The sequence below is a fragment of the Choloepus didactylus genome, chromosome 1 (assembly GCF_015220235.1).
Source record: "Choloepus didactylus isolate mChoDid1 chromosome 1, mChoDid1.pri, whole genome shotgun sequence".
NCBI classification, from domain to species: domain Eukaryota; kingdom Metazoa; phylum Chordata; class Mammalia; order Pilosa; family Megalonychidae; genus Choloepus; species Choloepus didactylus.
The window spans coordinates 217,934,999-217,961,064 of NC_051307.1; the positions used below are offsets into that span (position 1 = coordinate 217,934,999).

General features: G+C 40.6%; 1 protein-coding gene across 6 annotated transcripts in view; it reads right to left on the minus strand.

Moving 5' to 3' along the window:
- The window catches only part of PRICKLE2 (prickle planar cell polarity protein 2), a 343,538-nt gene that overhangs the window by 58,221 nt on the left and 259,251 nt on the right, over positions 1–26,066 (minus strand). For all 6 annotated transcript variants that reach the window (XM_037799740.1, XM_037799729.1, XM_037799751.1 and 3 more), the window contains one exon: positions 22,804–22,987. In XM_037799740.1, coding sequence (XP_037655668.1) covers positions 22,804–22,987 — 184 coding nt within the window. The remainder of the gene's footprint in view (positions 1–22,803; positions 22,988–26,066) is intronic.

The window sequence follows — 26,066 nt, forward strand, 5'->3', positions numbered from 1 at the left end:
ACCAGCAAAGAGTGGTAGAAATGTCATTCTCAAAGCTCCAGAAAGCAGTTGAAGGACTGCAGTAACAGGATGAGCAAGAAATCAAGAATCAAGAAAAAAGCTGTTTAAAAGTGGTAGGATCTTGTGGTGCCCTGGCTGCCCATCCCCTACCCCTCACTGGCTGGGCACAGAGCCAGCCAGTACTCCAGTGCCGATGGTCCTGGTTCCAGCGGGAGTGGAGTAATAACCCTCACGCATATACTGGAGGATCGGATTTCTAGCCCAGTCTGTCTGGTGGTGGCCTGAGGAATTTGCTGTCCCAGAACTTGCCCTGCATGTAGAAGGTGACTAACCAAGTACTCCTACAGAATGCTGTGGGAGAGCAGTCAGTGGATGCCTGGGGCAAGGGGTTACTGACTGCAGGACATAGAGTGCAGTGCCTGAGACCACCAGAAAATGTTTCCTAGGGAAGAGACGGCATTGAAACCATGTAAATGGGGGAATTCCTAGGGCCAAATGTGCATGCCAAAGACAAGACACATGTGCAGAAAGGACCAGGGGAGCCCCATGCTTGGGCCTGGAGCTATTATCTGAACTCATGGTATGGATACACTCTGAAGAAGCGCTTGCACAGGTCCATCTGCAAAGACTGGGAAAGGTGTTGTCTTTTTTCCTTCTTTTATTTTATTTTGTTAGCTTCTGGCATTCCAGGAAAGCTCTGTCGTAACACTAGCTGGATACAAGCTTAAGGAATAGATGCCTCAGAGTCTAAATTTCAGAGATAACACATTAAAATATCAAAACATCAGGTTTCAACAAAAGATTATAAAACATACAAAGAAACAGGAGGCAATGGTCCAGACAAAGGAGAAGATGAAAGCATGAGAAACCATGGTTGAGGAGGATCAGATTGGGGACATTTGAAACAAAGACTTAAAAAAGAAAAGGTCCTAAATATGTTCAAAGAGATAAAGGAAAACATGGATAAAGAATTAAAGGAACTCAAGAAAATGACTGATGAACACAAAGAGAATAACCAGGGAGAGATGAAATTATGAAAAGGAACCAAAACAGAGCTGAAGACCACAGTAAGAGAAATTAAAAATTCCCTAGAGAGGTTCAACAGTAGATTGGAGCTGACAGAAGAAAGATTCAGCGAACTTGAAGATAACACAATTGAAATCATTCAGTCTGAGGAGCAGGAAAGGAAAGAATGAGAAAAAGTGTACAGAGCCTAAGGAACCTGTGATACACCATCAGGCATGTGGATATACACATTGTGGGAGTCCCAGAAGGAGAAGACAGAAAGATGCAGAGAGAATATTCAAAGAAATAATGGCTGAAAACTTCCACAATTTAGTGAAAGACATGAATATACACATCCAAGACGCTTAAGGAACTCCATAGAGGATAAACCCAAAGAGACCCACACCATGCCATGTTATAATCAAACTGAAGAATGCCAAAAATAGAGAGAATTCTGAAAGCTGTGAGAGAAGCAATGTGTCACATACAAGGGACACATACTCAATAACATTAAGTGCCAATTTGTCTTTGGAAACCATGAAGGCAAGAAGGCAGTGGGAAGATATAATTAAAGTGCTGAAGCAAAAACTGCCAACCAAGAATTCTATATCCAGCAAAGCTGTCTTTCAAAAACGAGGGAGGAACTAAGACATTCCCAGATAAACAAAAATAAGAGAGTTGGTCACCATTAGACCGATCTTTGAAGAAATGCAAAAGGGAGTTCTGTCCTTTGAAATGACTGAAGCCAAATGAAGAGATCAAGATTTCTCGTAAAGATAATGGCATGGGTATATATAAATAACTGTACTATTTTATTTTTTATTTGTAACTTCACTTTTTACTTCCTAAAGGATCTAAAAGGGCAAGTGCATAAAATGTAGTGATAAATCAATGGTTTGGGGCACATAATGCACAAATATGTAATTTGTGACAAAAACTACATAAAGGTGTGGGATGGAAGGGCATTGGAGCATAGTTTATGTATGCTATAAAACTTCAGTTCGTATCAAAGCAAACATGTTTGTTATAGATTTAGGATGATATTTTCTTTGTAGAAAATATCAGAGAATATGCAAACTCATAGAGACAGAAAATAGAGTACAAGTTATCAGGAATGAGGGCCAGGGACAATGGGAAGTTAATGCAAAATGAGTATAGGGTTTCTGCTTGGGGTGAAGGGAAAGTTCTGGTACTACATGATGAGGAGGGTACTGCAGCATTGTGGATGTGATTAAACCCACCAAATGGCATGCATGCGAGGGGCTAGCAGGGGAAGATTTATGTTCACATATGTTACAACAATTAAAAAAAAGAAAGATAAACTAAAGAGATAATGACAATTGCATGCAATACATGATCCTGGATGGGATATAAGAATGGAGGAGAAACAGCTTAAAAGGACATTATTGGAACATAAGAAAAATTCAAATATAGAATGTAACCTTTATATCAATGCTAAATTTCTTGAACTTGATAACTGCATATAAGGTGATTAAATTAGTGAATATCCTTGATCGCAGGAAATGTACATGGAATATGCATTCGAGGATTATGATGTGTGCAACTTGTTCTCAAATATTAAAGAAATATGATGACTGATAGAATGATACAGCAAAGGTGGCAAAAGGTTAAAATTGATGGATTTAGGTATATGGGGGTGTGTCGGGGGATGATGGAGTTGTCTTTATAGGGTTTGTATTATTTTTTGCTACTGTCCCTGTAAGTTTGAAATTATTTAAAAATAAAAAGTAAAAAAAAAAAAAAAAATAGGAGAGACCAAGCAGTTGGCAGAGGTCCTTTTTGCCAGTTCCCCTTTTTCTCCTGCTTTTATCTGGAATGCAAAACAATGGCTGGAGCTCCAGGAGCCATTGTATACCATGAGTGACACTAAGCATGGAAGTTAAGGATGGTAGGAAAAAGGATGAAGCATGGTAGAAAAGAAAGTTAGGAACCTGGGTCTTGTTTATGTGATGGAGCCACCATACTAGCCCTGGATTACCTATCTCTTAACTCCTTTTCCCAGTGGGAGAAATAACCTTACCTCCCCCCCCTGCCCCCCACAGCCTCTCTTCTAGGAAATGTATGCAATTCCAAAATGATATAGAAGTAGATCTCAAATTTTAGCATGCTTCAGAATCATCCAAGGCCCTTATTAAAAAGGATGTCTTGTGGATCTTAAAAGAAGCCCAGAAATCTGCACTCTTAAATGCCTCACACCACACAGGAGAAACACTGCTTTAACAGCAAAGCAAATGTGCTTTCCAAAGATAAAGGTAAAAACTCTTGAAGTCTAACCTCTAGTGGAGTTGATACATTTGAAAGCTTTTATAAAAGCCCATCTTAATCCAGGGACTAATCCGAAGATTGGGCCTTCATTTCACATTCTCCCTCAACTGCAGTTTGAGAAGCTTAGAGCTTTAGTTAATCTACCTCGGTTCGGGGAGGCAATATCTGGAACACGCTTGAGCATCTCAGAAGGCACGTGCTCCTCAGAAGGCAGGCACTGTGCAGAAGGGAAAGATGCTGCCTGGATTTGTGGCACGTGGCAGTTTTTATGAAAAGTACACACGGGTTCCCAAATGGGGACCTGGAGAACAATCAGGTAGTATAACAAAGTATGAGCAACTGGTGATGGGCTGCTTTCAGGGGCCTGTTTGTTCATTTTGCCCCTACTTTCCAGAATTTCATTACCCAAGAAATAGCAGAAAAGTGTTGTTAAGTGCTATCTGCGAAGTGAAATCGTAGCATTTCTCCTGGAGACCCATATTACAATTTTAATTGGTTTACTCAGGAAGTAATTTAAGAAATAACAATCTAATTCCTAATACCCAAACAATGTCTCCATCACATTTAAACTCCCATAGGATTGGGATCAAAATGGGGAATAAAAGCCCACATGGGGCTTCTTCAAAGAAGAATCTTTCAAAGATTCCTTTCTTTTTCCTGTATCCAACGTCTAATTCAACAGCAAATCAGGTCAAAGTGTATTCAAAGCACATCCAGAATCCAGTCACTTTTTGCCACCCCTACATGATCCATCTCGCCATGACCAAGTACTTGCCTGGACTCTGGCCCTGGCTGCTTCTAGACTCCAGCTTTCACTTTTGTCCGTCCGCTATCATTTCTCTATGCAGCAGCCAGAATAATCCTATTTGAAGATCAGTCAGGCCATGCCACTGCTCTGCTCAAAAGCCCTGATGACTAACAGGCCCCCTCTCAATTAAAGGCACAGTCCTCACTATCGCACCACGACCTCATCTCCTTACTCCCTGGCTGACCCTATCCCTCACTACAGTCCTCTGGTTCAATTCTTCTGCTCACAATGGCCCCAGAGCTATTTCTCAAATAAGATAATCATTTTCTTGCCTCAGGGCCTTTGTCTCAACCAGTCTCTCTGCCTGCAACTCCCTTACCTCCACTACCCACCCACCCCCATATTTACTTGGAGCCCATCCATATTTCTTCCAGTATCTGTTCAAACACTATTTTATTAGAGAGGCCTTCCACCTCTGTCTCTAGTCCTGTGATTCTCAACCCAGGGAACATTTGGGAAATGCCTGGAGACACTTTTGGTGGTCACAACTGGGGAGAGAGGTGGCACTACTGGCATCCAGTAGTGGTAGACGTGAGGGATGCTGTTAGGTATCCTAGAATGCACCAGACAGCCGCTCACAATATCAGGCCCCAAACAGCAATAGCATCAAGGTTGAGAAACCCTTGCTTTTCTTCAAAGAATGCATCAGTTCCTGACATATCATCTACTTGGCCATTGTCTGTCTCTTACACCTCTGGAATGTGACTGCCACAAGGGCTGGGATACTGTTCACTGATACACCCCCATAAAAGGGTCTGGCACATAGTAGGTGCTCAAAAAATGCTTGTTGAATGAATGCACACCGTGTAAAAACTTTGTCTTTCTGCCTCTCCAATTTTTCAAAGGATTTTGGACATGCAGCAAGAGAATTCACGGGTGAAAATTCAAGAGAAGCTTCAGGAAAACTGGCTGAGTTTCTGCTTCATTCTATTGAAGCACTTGGTTTTTCACCAAAAATTACTGGTGGAGGAGATATTAAGTGAAGGGTGAATGGAATAAGTTCAATGTACTTTCTTTATGAGAAGGGGACAAATAACACCCATCTGTATTTGAAGCTAGAAAATTCTTTTCAAGTTGAGCCAACTGTGTTTGAACAAATTGAGGAAGACAATCACATTATATCCTAAGAAGTTACTACAATTCAAAGTCAAGTGAGTTTCTCTCACTCCTAGTTTTCTGCTAGCCTCTACATGCTCACTCTCTTCCTAACCCTTTAATATTTTTATTTAGATTATTAAACTTCAATGTTTAGTTAGAAAATACTGTCCCTTTAGTTTGGAGCATTATCTGTTAGTTATTATTTTATCCTGTCTTAAAGAAAAGGTCCCAGAAATTGAAGAACTTGGGTTTTAAACATGTTCTTTTTAAGCAACAGTTACATAGAGATTCCCCACCTTGATTTTATCAAAATACTCTTTGCAGTATGCATTTGCATATACATCCTACTAAAAATTCCCCAACAGCTGCCTACCTTTTTTTTGGTAACAGTTTTAGTACTGCATTTAGACAAAATGCACAAATGCATATGTATGAAGAAAGCAGGATGGCAGTTTCCTATAGTGGTTAAAAGTTTGGACTCCGGAGTCAGATTGTTTGGGTTTGAATACTGGATCTAAGACTTGTCATCTGTATATAGTTGAGCAAACTACTTTTATCACTGGTAGATTCATGAGCTCCATCTGAAAAATGGGGACAATAATAGTATCTACCCTGAAGCATTGTTGTGAGGCTTAAAAGGAGGTAACTATCAAGAGACAGGCACAAGTAAAGGCTCTATATTCATTATTTTTGAAGCAATCTAATGCATATTCATAAATGTCTGCAATATGCAAGGAACAACTTGAGTGTCTGTGGGAAAGGGCACACATAAGAATAAAAAAACAGCCTAGGCTGAAAGAGATTATATTCTAGTAGAGTATATCCAGGTTGGCAAATGGTTATCTTATAAAGTTAAAATAACAGAAGAGCATAAAAGTCAGATAAAAACACTACAGAGGCTCAACAAAACAATGTATCAAGCCCTGATTTGTAGTGCTCACCAATTTCCATGGTGTAAATAATCCCACTATGGCTGACTTTGAGCAACCAATGTGAACATGTGATTGGAAGAGTGCATAATAGCAATATTATGGAGTATATCATCATACAGGTATAATAGATGTCAATAACCTCAAGAACATAAACAAGAGTGAAATATGGAATTGTATTTGGGAAGTAATTAGTTTTGAGCATTTAATACCTTTGCTTTTAAAATAATTTAATTGTAAGTTTATATAATCAAATTCTTATAATGGCTGGTGTTTAAACAGTGGCTTAAGAAAAAACTTCCTGAAAACTGACCAAATGGCTCTTGCTAGCCAGTAAGAGCCAGATCCAGCACACTGTTGCCAAAAACTGTATGGTCAGTTTCTTTGGAAAACTCTGTTTAGAAAAGAAAAAGAAAAGAACAGTAAAAGAGGTGTAAACAAGAATTAAACAGTCATAGAACATTTCAAAGGGTATAATGACAACAGATAACTAACTCTGTCTTCTATGGTCTGAGAAAATAGCAGGTTCATCCAAGTTATCTACTCCAGTTGACGTACACTTCAGAATTTTGCCAGCTCTTCAGTCTCCAAGTCTTCCATGACCCCTTCCTCCATCCCACCCCCACCCCTAGAATTTTGCCCTTTCTCTATATTTCTTTTCCTTTTCTGTCTTTCTGTTTCCTTTCCAACTCCTCACACATAATACAAAGCTGAAGAGCATTTAAAATTATTTATGTATTGATGTGTTTTGTTTTCTAAGATAAAAAGGCTGAGTTGAACATTTTATAGGGTTCCATGAAGAAGGAGAACAACAATAAAATACCCCACCTCAAACTTTAATAAAATTCTTCTTCTTTAAAGCTAGCATGTGAATGTTGAACTGTGTTCTGGTAGGCCAATGGTTCTTGTTTAAAACCAAAAAAGATTTTCTACATCTGGGATAGCTACTCGATATCAACTATGTTAATATTTACCTACAGTGTAGGAGAGAGAAAGTACATTTGATGTTTAACATTTGCATCCTGGCTATAGCACCTGCTAAGTCTGTGACTCTGGCCAGGTTATCTAAATTCTCTGGGCTTCAAGAGTCCTCATCTCTAAGACTAGAAAAAGTGTACACATCTCATAGTTATTGTAAGTATTAAAGGTAATGACACAATGAAAATACACTGTGAACTATAAGACCATATATCATTGTCAGATCAGTTTTAACTGTTGTTAATTATTATTTAAGACAATAACAGCATTAGAGAGATTAGGAATTGCACTGGGCTGCTGCGAATAATCACCACAGTATAGTGGTCTAGGGCTGGTGTGGCATTTCACAGAAACCATTAAGGGCCTAAGCTCGTCCTATCTTTTGTTCCACCATCCTAAGTGTTCATGGTATTTATTCTAAAAATCATAGAATGGCTGCTGGAGCTCCAGCCATCATGTTCATGTTCCAGGCAAGATGACAGGGAAGGGAAAAGGGCAAAAGTCCTTTCTTTCCTTTGGATTAGCAATATTAAAAGAGATTTCCTGGAAATATAACCCAAATTCTATTTATAATCCATTGGCTAGAACTAGCTGCAAAGGAAGCTAGGAAATATAGTACTTGGCTGGGTATATTGTTGCTCAGAATAAAATGAGGTTCTGTTAGTAAGAAAGGAGGATGTGCTAGACACTAAGCAATCTTTGTCCTCAACAAATAACTGAATGTTGGGTTACCTCTTTCCTATGTAGAGGCCTTAGGAGTCTTCTATATGGCATCTTCCCTTTGTGTTTTAAATCACTGTTCTTGATTCTACACTTAGTATATAATATTGCCTGATTTTTCCTCTGTTATTAGCAAATATAGTTTCATAAAGTCCTACAAAACCATTTTGAAGAAAGTTTGGAAAGCAGTAGCAGAAGAAACCCCAGGACAAACTGAACTTTAACCATTTAAAGTGATTCATAATGACAAATGGTACAATCCAAGAAAAAGAACTTTTACTCCAATAGACTGGGGCTTGCTTGTGACAGGGCATTGTTGGAGGCTCTGCTTTTATTTATTTATTTATTTTTGAACCCCATTTTAAAACACAGGTGACTCTTGTTTAGAATCAGTTCATTTAAGGCAGTTTCAGTACTGCACATTAAAATAACGAACGGTTGTAAGCTAATGTGGCAGTATGAAAACTAAAGAGGCCACTTAAACATTTCTAAGTGTCTGACCACAGTGGCCACTTTAATTAAGTCTGAATTACTTTCCTTGCTCTACTAAGTTTTAAATGAATTGTCAAATTGCAAGAATTTGGTCTTCCCTAGTTTGAGAGGCCAAAAGACTGGTGCCCCAATACCTGGTCTTGTAGGTTCAAGGTTAGGTAAGGCCACTAAAACTCCAAACGCCCCATATTACGGCACTTCAGAGAATCATACAGGAAAGGGCATTTGGCTAGGATGAGCTAGATTATGCCACAGTAGCAAACAGCAGTAGAATGTCACTGGCTTCACACTACACTTTTACTTCCCACGCATCCTACATCTCTGATCCAGATAGGCAGGGACCTAAGGTGACAGGGGCTCCGTCACAGTGTGCCCCTCCATGAGGATGGCATCAGGGAAAGGAAAGTTGGAGTTGAAATGCCTCTTCCTGGATATGATGCCTGTGACTTCTGCTCACAGACACTGGTTGAAGCAAGTCACACGCCATACTTAGCTTTAAGGGGGTAAAAAAGTACAAACCTCTCCTGTGCCTGAAAGAGGAGGCGGCTAGTCATTTGTGAATAGCCCTGGTCACCACCCCCGCCGGGAAAGACTGGTGGGATCTGTGAGCAAGACGTTACCTTTTGGAAAGGTAAGTATTGTAACCTATTGGAACTACTCAGGAATAAGGGGCAGAGCCAGGATGGGAATTCTGGCCTGACTTCCAAGCTCATTCTTTCTTTCCTCTCCTTCTTTCCCTCCCTCCCTCCCTCCCTTCCTTCCTTTCTTTCTATACTATGCCCAGGACAGCTCCTCATTCTCTTTCCACTCTTCCTCACCATCTCCATAAACCAGTCACAGGATTACATTCTGTCCTGAGTATTTGATGAATCATTGAGCAGCACAGTCACAGTTCATTCTTTGAGCTGGTGGTTCCTGCTAAAACTCTGAATAATAAACAGGCCAGAGAGCCTGCTTAATTTTGAAAGCTGCATGGGCAAGGTGGAGCACCAAAGGGGGTGAAAAGCAACTATTTGGTAATGCGTGTGCTCTGAATGAATGCGCACATGTTATGTGGTAAAGATATCTCAGGTTCATCCTGGATAAAGGCAATATGGTCCTTAAAGGGACTATTCTGATTCCTGAGAGTACTTCTGATTATTTTGTTGGAACCAAATGTTTTTCCGTGATAACAGTTCTTGGAAACAATGGTGAAAATCAGCGGGGGAAAATGAGTCTGAGAATGTATCCTCACTTATAATCAAGTTCTCTTATAAGCAACTTCCCTTTTGTTTTTAATAAGACAAAGCTCTCAAGGGAGATGCTGGCCTTAGCCATTAGAGTCTATAATAAATGAGATCTGGGAACTCAATTGTTTGTAGTGTATTTCCACCGAGAAGACCCCTGAGATGAATCACAGCACATTTTTTTCTCCTGAATCTTCAGCCTAGTGGCACCACCTCTGTATTTTATAGATCATAGAATTCCCATTATATAACACCTCTTGCTTGCTAGTGACAGAGACTTCCAATTGCTCTAAAAGTGGCATGAGAGGCAAGTAAACCTGTTAACCAACGACTGTAAGAAGAGAGAGCTCAGTATCAACTAGGCTCAGACCCAAATAGGCAGTCCTGGCAGGGCTTCTGCAGCATCTTGCTTTCCCAACATCTAGTCTAACAATTCTCAGTAACATGGTTAGCTAATGACAGTTCCCAGTCTTACTAGTTAAATCCAAGTAGTTCTGATATAACGATCTCCTTTCCTTTTATCAACTATAGCATTCTTTACCCTTGTATTAATGAGTCTACTGAAAGCTCTTCTAAGCCATTTTTGGAAATAGGCTGTAAATGGATGGAAAGGAAAAAAAAAAAGTCTGAACTTCATCCGTACATTTGTAAGAAGGTAATCTATGAAATGGGGAATTTCAGAATCAGTAAATAATAGAATGAAATGATCCTCAAGTCACTAGTATTGATATGATCTTGCCTTAAAGAAAAAACTATCCAGTTATATTTTACTTAGGCTTGAGCAAATATGCACTTAGGGTCAGGTAAGGTGGCTCTGAAGTATATTGAGATGCAGCTATTCAACCTGGAAGGAAATACTTTTCATGAGTAAGCTAAGAAACAGTACTATAAAGTGCATCACATACGATCCCTTTCATATTTAGGACAGAAACACTAAATAACTGGAAAGTTGTTAAAAGATGAATTAAGTGGGAAGCAAGGCATTAAGTACAGTAAGTGCAAAGTCCTGAGGCTGGAGGAAGCTGGGGGTACTTGAGGAGTGGCTCTGTACGGGATCCAGGGTGGCTGGATGCTAAGAAGTGGCCCGCTTAAAACAAAACCATGAGAAAAGGATGAAAATAAAGGAATGAAAAAGTACAGATCTCGCAATCCAAAAGAAAGCTAGTATGCAGTGTTAAAAATATTGTACAAACCCGAGTTTAAGGTAAAGATAATTAGAAAGGATGAAAAGGGATGTTACCAAATACAATCTATAAAGAAAAACTTGTAGCTGGGGGCCTATGAATTTATCCTTTTGGATCAAGGAAACACAGGTTCCAAAATTGCTTGACTAAGTAATTAGCTCACCTTAGCAAGATCAGATAGCTGAGTTTTAACAGCCTTTTTAATTGCTGTAACAGCATAGCTGCTGCTGGCTTCCTCAGGCACCGCTGCTCACTGAGCACCAACTACAGGCTGGGCACTGACCAAGGGATTTTACAGAGATGATGAAATGAGCCAGCCTGTGGATCTGAGTTTTTGGGGCCATCCATCTCCTTTTACTTTACATAATTAATTTTGAGTAGTTTTTATGGCAGTACTTGGCCAAAAGGCTCAGCAACTTCCTGAGACAATCTACAGAACATAAAGCAGAGCCTACCATTGGCATGGGAGGAAGCTTGCCTTCCTGTTTGTGGAAATGCAACTTTCCTTCTCTCCTTCCTTCCCTCCCTTCCTCCCTCCCCTCCTTGTTTCTTTTCTCTGCCTCTGTCTCTGTCTCATACACACATATTCTAAGTGCACACTGTAAGGTTTGACATATGTATATACCTATGAAACTACATAAGCGTAACTGAGCAGTGAACATATCCATCACCCCCAAAAGTTTCCTCATGATTTTATGTCATTCCTCCCTCTCAATCCTTCCCACCCTCCCATCCCCAAGAAACTACTTATCTGCTTTCTGTCACTATAGAGTAGTTTGCACTTTCTAGAGTTCTATATGAATGGACTCACACAGTATGTGCTCATTTTTTTTTGGTCTGGCTTCTTTCATTCAGCAAAATGATTTTGAAATTCATCAATAGTTCATTTCTTTTTATTGCTAAGTAGTATTCCACTACATGGATGTAACAAAGTTTGTTTATCCCTTCACCTGTTGATGGAAATTTGGGTTGTTTCCAATTTTTGGTTATTACAAACAGGGCTGAGAACAGCCATTTTTAAAGCTCCATGCTTAGGGATTTATATGCACTGTCTCCTTAGGTAGATAATGACATCCTTATTTTTCAGACCATGAAATGAAAGCTTAAGGGGGTGAATTAACTGCCCAACATCTAAGAGCAGCACAGCCAGGATATGAACACAGATTTAGTTAGAGCCATGGCCTACACTCTCAAAAACTTTGGGCTCAGACTGACATATACTTAAGAGATCTGAGCCACAGGAGGCCAGGGTAAAGCCCAAAGTCTGCAAGATCTTCCACCAAGAGGGACTCTCTAAATCTGCCTATGGATGGCTCCACACCATACGAAGCAAAATATAAAGCCTGGGGCTGGGAAGTACCAGTTTGAAAATGGACCTCGAAGACAGCCACACTGAAAGGATACCTGGACTAATCACTTGCATGTAATGGATACTTAATAAACAACAGCTGAGTGAATAAATGGCTGAATGCAAAAATTAATGGAATGGATGCATGGAAAGATGGAGGAAAGGAGAAAGGAAGTTGGTTGATTTTGATGGTTATCCAACTATCCTATGAAACAACTCAAAATATCTCATGAGTCATAACGCAGAGGAGGTACTCTTGATAGTAAATCGACAGTCACACCAACCTCCAGAGTAGGTTGCTCAGTCAGCAGAAAGGGTGTGCAGCTGTGAATTCATGCAGGAAGTCCATGTCCAGAGGCCCACTCCCAATCTCTTGGATCTCAGGATGCATTTAATGTAAAGGTTGGACTCAGCTGTCATGAAAGTGGGGTACTCCAATGGCAGGTTTCCCTTCCTGCGTCTGCAAATGAGCCCTCGCTTCCCCGGGCCTCATGTTCCACACACTTGAGCAGTAACAAGTCCCTGCTGGTCGAGTCTGGCCAAGCTGCTGCTGACTTCATCTGGCAGGGACCCCGAAGCCTGGGAACCTAGGTTCTAGTCCCATCTCTGACAGCTCCGTTGAAAATAAGTTTATTAACAGGCAGTTTTATTGAATGCTGTACACGGAGGCATATTTTCCACTGCCATTCAATGAGGTTGGAGCATTTCGGGGGCCAAGATACATGCAGCATTGTTCATGTGACTGGTTTCCCAAGAACTGTGAGGGAGATTGCTTCTCTCCCATCTCCTTCTTACCTCCCTTCCCCGCTCATTTTCTGCACAGCATCGAAAACATTGGGGTGAGTGACAGTGAAGGCTAACATGCAATCCAGTCCAGTTGGAGGGGCGTGCATCTCACCGTAGCAATGAAATTCCATCTTGAGCTCAGCAGGTGCTGATGGAGTAACGAAATGAAGATGACACTCTGCAAATGGCTGGTGAGTCTAATGATGGTTTTTATGGGGTTTAAAGAGAGGCTATTAGGTTGTACATTCCCTCCCTACGAACCAAAACCACCTAGCCGTCCTGGAGAGATGAACCACTTTGTCTCTTCTTCTCTCCCCTCCTCCAACATCTCCTGTGCTGTCCCTTTTGGTATAAATAGCTTATCACATAGAGAGAACTGTCAATAGGCTGGAAGTAAATGGTAAATCTGGGCAACTGCAACTGTAACCCTGGCCCAGCAGTGACGAGTCATACCTTTATAGTTCATGGTCTAGCAGTAACAGGAACCAGAGCATCTTCTGGGTTAACAGGCCAAGTTGGGGGCTGAGGAGGCAGGACCAGTGAAAGGATTTTAAAGGCATCCTGCTCCTTTAACAAACAGCCTTGTATACACGTGATATCCAGGGCAAGAAGCAAGGGATGGAATGGGATCAGCTTCTGAGGCTCAGCCTCTGCTACTACCGACAAGCAAATATGCTTCATCATCCTGAGGACCCAAATAATGACGGTGATGCAGGCAGTAGCTACCATTTTATGAGGACCTACTATGTGCCAGCATTCTCCCAGGCTCTTGATACAGATTAATTCATTTACTCTTCACAACTACTTTAGACTTGAACACAGGAGGAAATCAAAGTCCAGGGAACCCAAGGTTACATAGCTACTAACTGGGAGAGCCAAGACTTACTCCCAGATGTTCCCAACACTGTGGTTTTTCCATTACCCAGCAGCAGTGGTTCTCAAACTTTTGACATGCATCAAGAACACCTGAAGGCCTTCTTAAAGCAGATTTCTGGGCCCCACCTCCAGGGTTTCTAATTCACTAGGTCTGGGGCAAGGCCTGGGAATCTATATTTTCAGTAAGTTCCCAGGTGACACTAATGCTGCTGTGTGGGGACCACACTTTGAAAACCACTGCACTAGACTGACAATTACCAGGTGATCTAACCATCATCTCACCAAACAACTCAGCTCAAATGTCACCTCCTCAGAAAGGCTTTCCTTGGCCATACAATCTGAAGTGGATTCTTTCAATAAGGGGTCAGCAAACCCCTGAGGGCCAAACCTGACTCACTGCCAGTTTTGTAAATAAAGATTTATTGTCACACATCCACGTCCATTCATTTACATATTGCCTGTCGCTACTTTCCCACTGAAGCATCAGAGTTGGGAAGCTGTTATGGAGACTGTATGGCCCACAAAGCCTAAAATATTCACTATCTGGCTTTTTACGGAAAAAGTTTTCTGGTCCTGCTCTAAATCATATCACCCTTTTTTATTGCTTTCCCAGCACTCATCACCCTCTGAATGCATCTTTTTCATCTAATTGTTAATTTGTCTGTCCTCCACTAGGATGCCCGCTCCTTGAGGGCAGGGATAATTGTCTGTTCATGGCTGTCCCCTAGTGCCTAAAAAAGTGCCTGGGATATTGCTGGCACCTAATAAATATTTGCCGAATGACTGACTACCACTGCCGAGTGCCCAGATACATAACACTATTCAGGACCAAGAGATCCCTGGAGGAAGTAAAGTAAATATGGTTTCTACCATGTGGGATCCCTGCCAGGATGAGAGTGAGACAAGGCAAAGATAAACAGACATTGCTGATAGAGAGAACAAGCCCTTGAAGGTAGGGCCCCGCAGCTTCCTGCAGCAACGGGGAAAACTGGGGGTGGGGAAAAGATGAATTCCTTAGTCACCAGGGTCAACATGGGATCAGGAGGAAATTCCTGCCTCTGAGAATAAAAGAACCTTGTGTAACACACACTGCCCCCTCTTCCAATCCAGGCCAAGTTGGCTTCCTTGGATCTGATACCCTGGGAGGAGATCCAGGGAACTCATGGAAGAGGCAGGGGTGGAGGAGGTAGGGCCCAAGCAGCTGCCAGAGACAAACATTTGGTCAGTGTGAATCTTGACTCTGCCCTTTACTAGCTGTGGTGTCCTGGGAAAGTTCTTCATTCTCCCTAAGCCTCCATGCAGTCACTGGAAAAATAGGGGATTCTGCCCCAAGGATAAAGTGGGATTGCTCATTGGTGTAATATTTGATTACTGAATGACTAATATGTGACAGGCATTATTTTAGGCATTGAGCATACAGTGGTGATAAGACAATGGGTGTCTTGCCCAATGGGTTCACACTTTAGAAGGCAGGACCAACAATAACAAGGATAGACATAAATAAATATATGTAGAGCACCCACCATTCACTTGGCGTAAGGAAGTGTTCCTTGGTACTTTACCAGTCACGTCTGAATGGGGGCCCTCTGTGTGGCCTTATCTCCCGTCTACGGGCAGAAGCATCAAGTTATGGGGGCGAGGGGGTCCTTGGGTTTCCCAGGATGGCTGTGGAACTCCCCATTCCTTGTGATTGTGGATGTCGTGGCAAGAGTTGGAGGATGCATGGGCTCCATTCATTTCCCCTCAAACTGTTCCTCAATACTCTCCCCAAATTCTTCACACTGATACAAAGCTGGCACTCATTTCATCTCACTCGTGACCTTCTAGCAATTGGATATTTTATCTTCTCCAACTAGTCAGATCTTTGCATGGCAGGAGTCTTTTTGTTATTCTGTAGCACCTCAAAAATGACCTCCCCAGAGAGGCTGTCCCTAAACAATCAATGTAAACTAAACTAGCCAACTCCCCAACACCCCAGCCCTCATCCATTGTCACAGAAGCGGTTTCATTTTCTTCATATTATAGATTAAATGAAACACTACTTGTCAAGGATACTGCCTGGCATATGCAAGAGTTCACTACATGTTTTATATTGCTACAATTATCATTACGGTTATTTTTAAATCACAGTCTAGAATAAATCTTATCTAATTGATTCTGTTTATGCTCACACTTGCAATGAAGCAGAAACCTTAATAATCTAATTTATGATTTTATCCCCAATGCCCGAAAACTGCCTGACCCACAGCAGGTACACAATGTTTACATATCTTTTGAATAAGTGAATGAATAAATGAATGCAAAAAGCCTAACTGCCATTCCTTTTCCACAAAATTCCAAGTCTCCAACTTACTTTCTGATTCACTTCTTACACGTTCATTAGGGGGAAAATCCAGTGGAACACTTCAAAGATGCCCATATCCCAGCCTTCAGAGGTGGGCACTAAAGAGGATTGGAGTGGCAAAGTAAGAGGCCAAAGTGAGGAGCCAAGTGTCCTGCTGACCTGCTGATCCCTAAAGAGAGGGGTGCAGAATACTCTTCTTTGTGGAAAGGCTCTGTCTGTACTCTGAGCTGCCTACAGAAAAGGCTCCAAGGACTCCCTGATCCCAGGTCTGGGGACCGTGATGCTGTAGGAGCCCTCCGGCACCAAAGGAGGTGGGTGGCACAGCTCACTGCACAGCAGACAGCCCATCACCCTGCTGGGACACTGCAGAACTCAGAATCAGGAGTCTCTCCATGGGGCCCCGTTCACGTTCCACCGGCTCACTGGAGCCAAGAAACTTCATTAGAACAGAATCGCACCCTTATAAGGACCCCACAGCAGAGCACCTGGGGAACAGACAGATTCCGATAACAGCAGAATTCAAAATTATTTTATTAAAAGCCTTTTAGAAGACTGAGAAGGAATCTAGGATTCCCATGAACACCATGCCCAACTCCCCTCCTCCATCTCCCCCAATGGTCCCCTTTCCTGGACAGCGAAGTGCGCCTTCCCCAGGTCTTTGTGTCAGCTCAGGGCAATGGCAATCAGTAGTTATTCACTTCTTACAGCTTCACGAGGAGGACGGTGTCTTAGTGTCCCAGGGCTGCTGCAACAGCACCACAGGCTAGTTGGCTTTAACAACAGGAATTTATTGTGTCAAGTTCAGGAGGCTAGAAGTTCATAATTAAGGAGCTGGCAGAGCCAGGCTCCCTCCTAAAAGGGAGGGTCTTGGAACAGACCTCTGGCTTCTGGTGGGTGGTGAGCAAGTCAAGGTGCTCCTTGGCTTGTGACAACCTAACTCCATCTCTGCCTCTATCCCGCAACTGTCTCTGTCTCTCCCTTACTGCGTCCAAATTTCCTTTGCTTATAAGGATACTCGCCATGCTGGATTAAGGGCCCACCTTATTCCAGTTTGGCCTCATCTTAATAACATCCTTAAGAATGCTATTTCCAATGGGGTCAGTTTCATGGGACCGGGGTTTAGCGCTCAAACGTATCTTTTTGGGGACACAATTCAATCCACGCCAGGTGATAAGGAAACAACCACTTTATTGAGCAACTCCTGCATGCAGACACCACTAGGAGCTTACTACCCATACCCTCATTTGGGCCCCGTATCAGCCCTGTGAGGTAACTGCTGTGATCTACAGGTCTAAAAGGAGTGGCTCTAGGGTCAGGGGGTCTGAATCACATCTGTCTCTGCTACTCATTAGCTGTGTGATCTTGGACAAGTTATTTAATGTCTCGCACCTTGCTTTAGTCAGCTTTAAAATGGAGTCAGGAATAGTGATTGCCTCATAAGTTGTTATGAGAATTAAATGTGATAATTCATGCCAAATACTAAAAATGTGCTGGGCGCACAGAAAATGTTCAGCGAAAGTTTCATAACTATCTTCATTATCATCAGCACCAGCATCAAGAGGAAACTGAGGCTCCCAGTAGTCAAACAGTTTTCCTGACAAGCTAGAAAGTGATGGGGCAGATTCAGACTTTCCTGACTCCGGAAGCCAGGCTCATCCCACTGGGTCATGCTTCCTTCTCACACCATGGTTCCCAACACACTCTCGGGATTTGGTTGGGGGCATAAACTGTTCCTGGTTTAAAATACCATGGGCTTCTGCCAGACTCTCAGCTCTTCCGGTCCTGCTCCAGACTCGGAGTCTTAGAGCTGGGAGGGCTGCGTCAGACAGCATCCATCCCCTCCCCCTTTGCAGCCTAAGAGACCTCTGTAGCAGTTGGGATGGTTGGAGAACCTGCTAAGAACACACACCTTTAGGTGCAGCAGAGGGAAGGGGGAAAGTTGGCATAGAGTATCCCTTCATACAGAAAAAAATTTAAAAGTCTTTTCAGCATAATGCAACCCTGAGCATTTCTGGCTTTGCACAGGAGGATACTTGTCATCTACCCTGCGTCCATCTGTCCCTTAACATATATTTGTTGGGTGCCTGCACAGTGCTGGGGGATTCCTAAAGAACAAAGCAGACAAGACCTCTGCCCTCCTGGGTCTTACTGCAAACTGGGGGACCCCAGTATTAAACAAATAATTATACCGATAATTATCTAATTACAAGTTTGATAAGTGCTAATAAAGAAAATTGCAGGGTTCCCTAAAAAGTGTGTAACTGGGGACCTAATCTTGTATCTGACACTTAATGGATGAGTAAGAGCCACTAAAATAAAAGCCACATGAATAATTTTATCCACTACCAACAGAGATATATGAGAGCTTCAAAGGACTCAAACCAACCAGTTCACCCTGTCTCCGGGTAGTATTAGCTTGTCTATCTTTGACACATATGGTAGAATGTTTTGAAAGCCAAAAACTGGACAATTACTCCTGCTATCTACTCTCCATCCTTCCTGCTATTGTTTGAAGTGGAAGTTGAGCATTCTGGGCAAATAACCTAATTGTCACTCTATATGTGCAAGAACACAATGAAGGTCAAGGTGAAATTAGAAGCATTTACATCCCAAGGATTTGGAGACATTCATATTTGAGAACTCTCCATGGACACTTAGGAATATCTAAAACATTGATGAAAAGGACATTCACTCAGTTGAAGCAATCTGATGGCCTCTTCAGATTTTTACTGAGCAATGAGAAGGGAAACTAAGAGAAAAGTCATATCCATAAGTACCCAGTACAGGCTACTCAACCAGAGGACCTACTATAGTTACACCTTTCCTGGAAGGCAGTTTGGCATAATGAATCAAAAGCTTTATACACAACCACCCCACCTCTAAGAATTTTTTTTAAAATTAAATTCAGTTTTATTGAAATATATTCACATACCATACAATCATTCATGGTGCACAATCAACCGTTCACAGTACAATCCTACAGTTATGCATTCATCACCACAATCTATTTCTAGGAATTGTTTTTAAGGAGAGGAACAGACAAGTATGAAGAATGCATGAGGGTGGTTGTTGTTGCCTTCTTTAATATAGGGAAAAACTGCCAACAATGCAAATGTTCAAAAATCAACCTTCAGCTCAGTGCTGTGCAATGGTGGAACTCCTGGCACTTTGGATGAGTCAGTTCTCCTTGTGCAGGATCATCTGGTACTTTTCAGAAGGTTTTACATTCCTAACCCGACCCATTAAAATGCTAGTAGAGCCTCTCAATCATTTTGACAATAACTACCCTCTCCCAAATACACATTTTCAAATGCCCCCTACTGGTAGGCAGTATCATTCCAATCAGAAACGACCAATGGAAAACTATAAATGTTTGCTGAATTGAGTCATTCTTTTTCTGTCTTGATTGGACCAGAATTTTGCTGACAGATCCTTCAAGTTTGGAGAAATGACATCATTTTCACCCAGTGGGTCTCGACCAGGGTGCCCCTGCCCAGGGACATCTGGCTATATGGGGAGACATTTTTGGTTGTCACAACTGGGGCTGGGGGTGGGAGGGAGGGTTGCTACTGGTATCAAGTAGGTAAAGGACCAAGATAGTGCTAAACATTCTACAATATAGACAGCAGTTCTCCCAACGAAGAATTATCCAGTCCAAAATGTCAATAGCACTGAGGTTGAGGAATCCTACTGTTTGCCTTTTCCATAGCTTGTTAAATATTTTCCAAGTTCTTCCTGAAGTAATATCTATTGTACCTTTATCACTATAACATCTCTAGAAGATAGGGCACACACTAATAACTGCTTGATTTTGAAGTGAAAGTGGAGACATATGGATGATTTTAGATGGTCACACAGGGGCAGGATCCAGTTCTGTTTTGTTACCACAGAGCTCTCTGGATGACATTAAACATCTTATTTGGAGTGAACAGAGGCAAAGGATATGAGCAAGTTCTCTGATTAGTCTCGAGTCTAGAAAGTACAAGATAAATGCCTTTCCTTTCTGGCACCATCTGTTATATCTATCACTTTTTAAGAAGGTTTGGTTTTGCAGTTAGTGGATTCTCATAAAATTAAATGCCTATATTCAAGAAGAGTTTCCTAAATCGAGGTGCTTTTTGTTTGCATTATATTTAATGGAAGACTTTTCTCAAAAGAAATAGAATAATACAGAGCATCACCTGAAGGTATGTTACCAATTCTACAATCAGGGAATGAAATGAAATGTTTCTAACAAAAATGAAAGAACATTACCCTAAACTCTAACTAGTCCTCAGTATTTTGCCTCCAGCTCAAAGTGTTTTAATGTTCACTATAATTCCTCTTTATGGAAAAATGGCTTTTGTCAAGTTAGAGACAACTAACATGATACTAAACATCAAAATTTTGTTAGTAAAAAGCGTTTAGGGACTAGAATTTTTCTAATCTTAGAGCATACCTGACACTTTCGTTTTTTTAATCTTTATCCTATAACTAGTTCTGCAAGTAATAGACTTTAAAGACCTCGTAATTTAAAAATTTGAAACCAATTTCTTTTATGCAACATGATCCCTTCAAGTACATTTAGTAAGTATTAACTAAGTTTATCAAATGCAAATATAGAGTCCTTCAAATAGCTCGAAGAGATTTTTTTCTCTCTGAAGGGCAATTTTCCTTTCTAATCATCTGTGTCTTACAGGTTTGTGTAAGGCTAGGGAACAGGAGAACCATTCTTCTGTACTCCAAAGAAGAACAGAATTTTAATAAATGGAAATACCTTTTCATTTAGCATAATTCAAACCACTTGTTCAAAAGCATTAATCGTTTATCTCTCAGAACAAGCCAAAGAAAGTTCAGTTTTATGCTTCTCAAAGACATTCATTGTGGATTGGTGAAGTGGCCTCCAAAAAATACCAGAAACACTCACTTTTGGAATGGTGGATTTAATCATGACCCTTAGCTTCTGCAATTGTCTGTTCTCTTGGCCAACCTGAGCCAAAAATTTGCTCTGAATCTGAACATCGTGGAATGATATTTAATGGTCTTAAAGGCGAATCTACATAAGCAGGGGCCTGGAAACAGCTTAAGTTGGAGACTGTAGGGCTCAATTTAGCAGGAAGCAATGTCCTTCAGGTGAACAAAAGAAAGATGGGCCTCCTTAGACGCTGTAGGAAACGAGGTCAGCAAAAACATGAAACAAGCTCACAGGCGTATCTAGGTGTGTACCACACTGCTCAAGTACTGGCTGTAAAAGGGCAAAGAAAAATAAGGATACTCAATCTCCCACTACCTTACTGAGTTTACAGACAACTTCAATCAAATATATTTTTCTTAAACTAATTCTTTAGTAATACAATCTTTATTGAAACAAAAGAAAATAAAGTTATACCATTCACCTACAAATTGGGAGAATGTGTTCTTAGTTCTTCCTACTAACATCCCAACATAATTTCCTAACACTGAACTACCTTCAATTCTCATGAAGAAGAATTAACTATGGACATTTCTCTTCTAAAGCATTTTCTACATAGTAAGAATTAGCACAGGGGTCACAAAACTGAAATGCCTAAAGGCTCAGGAAGGTGACTAGAATGGATGAAATGGGTTTAGCAGAGACTGAGGTGACTTGGAGAGATGAAATCCCTTCTAAAAGGAACAGCCAGCACTCAACTCTAGCTTATTACATCCTCGCAGGAATGATATCCCAGTGCTGCCAGATCCTCAAAATTTCAAGATGTGAAATCTGAATTTTTTAACAAAAATTCCTAATTTAAAAATATTAATGACTAATTCAAATTTTTACAGAATACTTTGCTGTCTAAACAAATCATACCCGTGTGCTCAATTTCATCTGCTAATTTTCAACCTCAATATGGGAAGAAGAAAATGAGAAATGGCTAATCAGGGTCATATTTGGGTCTCTCTTAATTATAAAGAGCTGTTTCTAAAAGCATCATCACACCTAAACCTCTTGACTTCACATTTCCGGGCTGTATAAGACTCAAAACATTCTGTCAGATAGAGAGGAGAAATCCAGCAAAATATACTTTAGGTGTCAAAAGAAGGCCACAGTGGGTCAAACACTTCTGACAAAGGTGGCTTGCATAACATGAAAACACCCAGCTTAGACTCTGTTTCTAAACCACTAGGGGGCCTGGTGGAAGAGAAATTTCCACCAAAAAATGAAAAGCAAAGGCTGTATGTATATCACTGAGAAAAAATGCAGCAAAACAGAATGAAACCAAGTTCTTCTAATGGAGTCAATAATATTTATGGCCTGTGGGTAATGCCAAAATATTTCAGGAAATGCCAGTGTCTTTCTTTGTAAAGTAAGACCAAACTTTTTATTTAAACACAGCATATATCACTGGGAAGAATAAGGCAAGTCCACACTTCCTCATTCTCGTTTATAAAGGATCTTCATGCTAAGATTCATGACCAAAGTGGACCTCCCCCCACCACCAAAAAAATGAGGCTTCACTACCTAATGTTTCAAAGCCAAAGTTTTTGAGAAGTTTCCAGACAATCCTCTGTTAACTGTGATACTGGCAACACAGAAGGAATCAGCAGTGGACACTCGGGGCTCAGTTCCATTTCTCTTCCTCATTTCCCATCAGGACCCCTTTCGTCTTCTACCCATAGCCCCAAACACGTCTCTGAATCAGCAAAGTCACCCCTTCCTTCCAAACTGGTAAGACAAAGCTAAAAGCCAAAACCACCATGGCCCTCGCGTTGAGGACGTACCTGCTCAGGCTTCAGTCCCGGAGGGACCCAGGCATACTCTTCCAAGGCGCAGCCCGAGTCATCGTCCGAGGTGGAGTTTCTCTGGAAGTCAAACATGAGTTTGCTGACGGTCTTCTCCATCTCCAGGGGCATCACCGTCACCATGTGCTCCTCCTGAGGACACTTGCAGTGCAGGCAGATCTTCCTGCAAGCGGCAAAGGCAGTAGATGAGAAGGAAGGAAAGAGAAACCATTTTTCCAAGAGGCCCGGCAGTCACCAGCCCTTGGATCCTAAACCATAAACACATTCCTTGGCAACGGGCTCCTGGCAAAGCCCCACAGCATCCAAAGCAGGATTCCTTAGCACGCCCATCTTTGTGGACGGCATGGCACTGCTCGTGTAAAAACATCTCCAAAGGTCAGAGGCTACCAGGTAGCCTGCTGAGGATGTTTAAACAGGCACCCCAGCTTTAGAGCAATGTTAATGTATATACTTTTCTTATTTTACTAGGTAGAATGCTGGGTATAGCTCGTGACCATGATTTCTTTGACTGTAATAGTAACTAAATATACATAATACATACGCTGACCAGGCAAATTACCATAGATTTGATAAATACTGACAACATACAGGTTTTACAAAAGGTCTTGGAAAACGGAAGTGATTTTAAAAAGAATTACTGGTGAGGTTGTCTTTAAAAAGAAGAGCAAAGATAATTTTTTTCCAATGAACCAAACCTGGCCCTAAGGTCTCATGGAAAGGCATATGTACCTCCACTAAAGATCCCAATAGGTTAGAAATTCTAATTAGAAACCCGAATTTTCCTTCTGTTGGTAGTTTTTCTGCATATGAGTTATTTCAAAAGGGTAGCAGCCAAAGATAAAAATCTCTCCCCAAACTGAACATTTCTCTTTTAAGGTTACCATCTGTTCTCTTATCCATGGCTTTAAAAGTGATGAAGCAACAAAAAGGTTGCTGTCAGTAATTCAAATTTCCATCACAAATATATATATTCTTCTTTTTTATTATATTTTCTAGATATATAATATAAAAAGAAGAAAAGAACAGAGGAAGAAAATAAATATTATACATATGATTCGATCTTTATGAGTAGCTTCAGTGGAGCCTTAAAAAGGAGACGAAAGAGCCCAGAATCCTAATCTCCACTTGTGTCTGAATTATTTTTTTTAACAGGGTTATCAAGACATAATTCACATACCATAAAATTGACCATTTAAAAATGTACAGTTCAGTGGCTTTTAGTATATTCACAAAGTTGTGTAACCATCACCACTACCCAATTTTAGAACATTCCTTCAGGCCAAAAAGAAACTATGCACATTAGCAGTAACTTCCTATATCACCCACCACCCCAGGCTCTGGTAATCACTAATCTGATTTGCTGTCGTCATAGATTTGCCTCTTCTGGACATTTCGTGTGAATGGAATCATACAATATTTGCCCTTTTGTGACGGCCTTCTTTCACAGAGTATGTTTTCAAGGTTCATCCATATTGCAGCATGTGTCAGTATTTCATGCTTGTACGGATATATCCCATTTTCTTTATCCACTCATCAGCTGATGGACATTTGGATTGTTTCCTTTTTTTGGCTATTATATATAATGCTGCTATGACTGTTTGTGTACAAGTTTTTGTGTACACATACATTTTCATTCTCTTGGGTATACAGTGAGGAGTGGAATTGCTGGGTTATATGGCAACTCTATGTTTAACATTTTGATGAAATGCCCATCTGTTTTGCAAAAAGTCTCCACCATTTTGGATCCCCACCAGCAATGAATGAATGTTCCATTTTCTGGACATCCTTGCCACACTTGTCATTATCTTTTTTTTTTTTTTAACTTTTAATTTTTTCTTTTTTTTAAATGCAATTCGTATTGAGATATATTCACACACCATATAACCCACCCAAAGCATACAAACAATGGCTCACAGTGTCATTATACAGATTGTCTGTCTTTTTGATTACAGCTATCCCCATAGGTGTGAAGTGGTTTGTCATTGTGGTTCTGATTTACATTTCCCTATTGGCTAATGATGTAGAACATCATTTTACACGTTTATTGTAAAACGTCTTTGGACAAATCTCTATTCAAATCCTTAGTCCATTTTTAAATTGGATTATTGGTCTTTTTATTGTTGAGTTGTAAGATTTCTTCATATATATATATCCTGGATACAAATCCCTTATCAGATACGTGATATGTAAAAATGTTTTCCCATTTTGTGGGCAGTCTTTTCATTTTCTTGATAATGTTCTTTGCATTACAAAAGTGTAAATTTTGATGAAGTCTAATTTATTTTTTTCTTTCGTGCTTGTTGGTGTCTCTTGTGCTTCTAGTGTTGTATCTAAGAAACCATTACCTAACCTAAGGTCATAAAGATTTACTCCTATGTTTGCATCTAAGAGTTTTATAGTTTTAGCCTTTATACTTAGGTCTATGGTCCATTTTGAGTTAATTTCTTTATGTGGATATGCAGGTGTCTTAGCACTATTTGTTGAATGGTCTAGACACCCTTGTTGAAAATCAACTAACCATAAATGGAAGGGTTTTCTTCTGGACTCTCACTTCTATTCCACGAGTCTATATGTCTATCCTCATGCAAACACCACACCATCTTGATTACTACAGACTCATAAAAAGTTTTGAAATTGGGAAATGTGAGTCCTCTAACATTGTTCTTCTTTTTCACGGATGTTTTGGCTCCTCTGTGTCCCTTACATTTACATTTGTATAATGTGAATATGTGGATCAGCTTGCTAATTTCTGCAAAAAAGCTAGCTGGGGTTTTGATAGGGGCTGCATTGGATGTGGAGATCCATTTTGGGAGAACTGACCTCTTAACAATATTAAGTCTTCCAATCCATGAACACAGGATATATTTGTATTTATTTAGGTTTTCTTTAATTTCTTTCAATGGTATTTTAGGGGTTTCAGTGTACAACTCTTATACTTCTTTTGTTAAATTTATTACAAAGTATTTTATTCTTTTTGAATATTGTATTGTAAATTGAAAGGTATTCTTCATTTCATTTTCAGATTTTTGTGTATAGACATACAATTGATTTTTGTATACTGATCTTGCATCATACACTCTTCCTGAATTATTAGTTTTAATACTGTGTGTTATGTAAGTCTCTGTGTGTATTTCTTTGGATTTTCTACATATAAGATCACGTCATCTGCAGAGAGAGATGGTTTTACTTCTTCCTTTTCCAATCTGAATGTCTTTTATTTCTTTGTCATGACTAATTGCCCT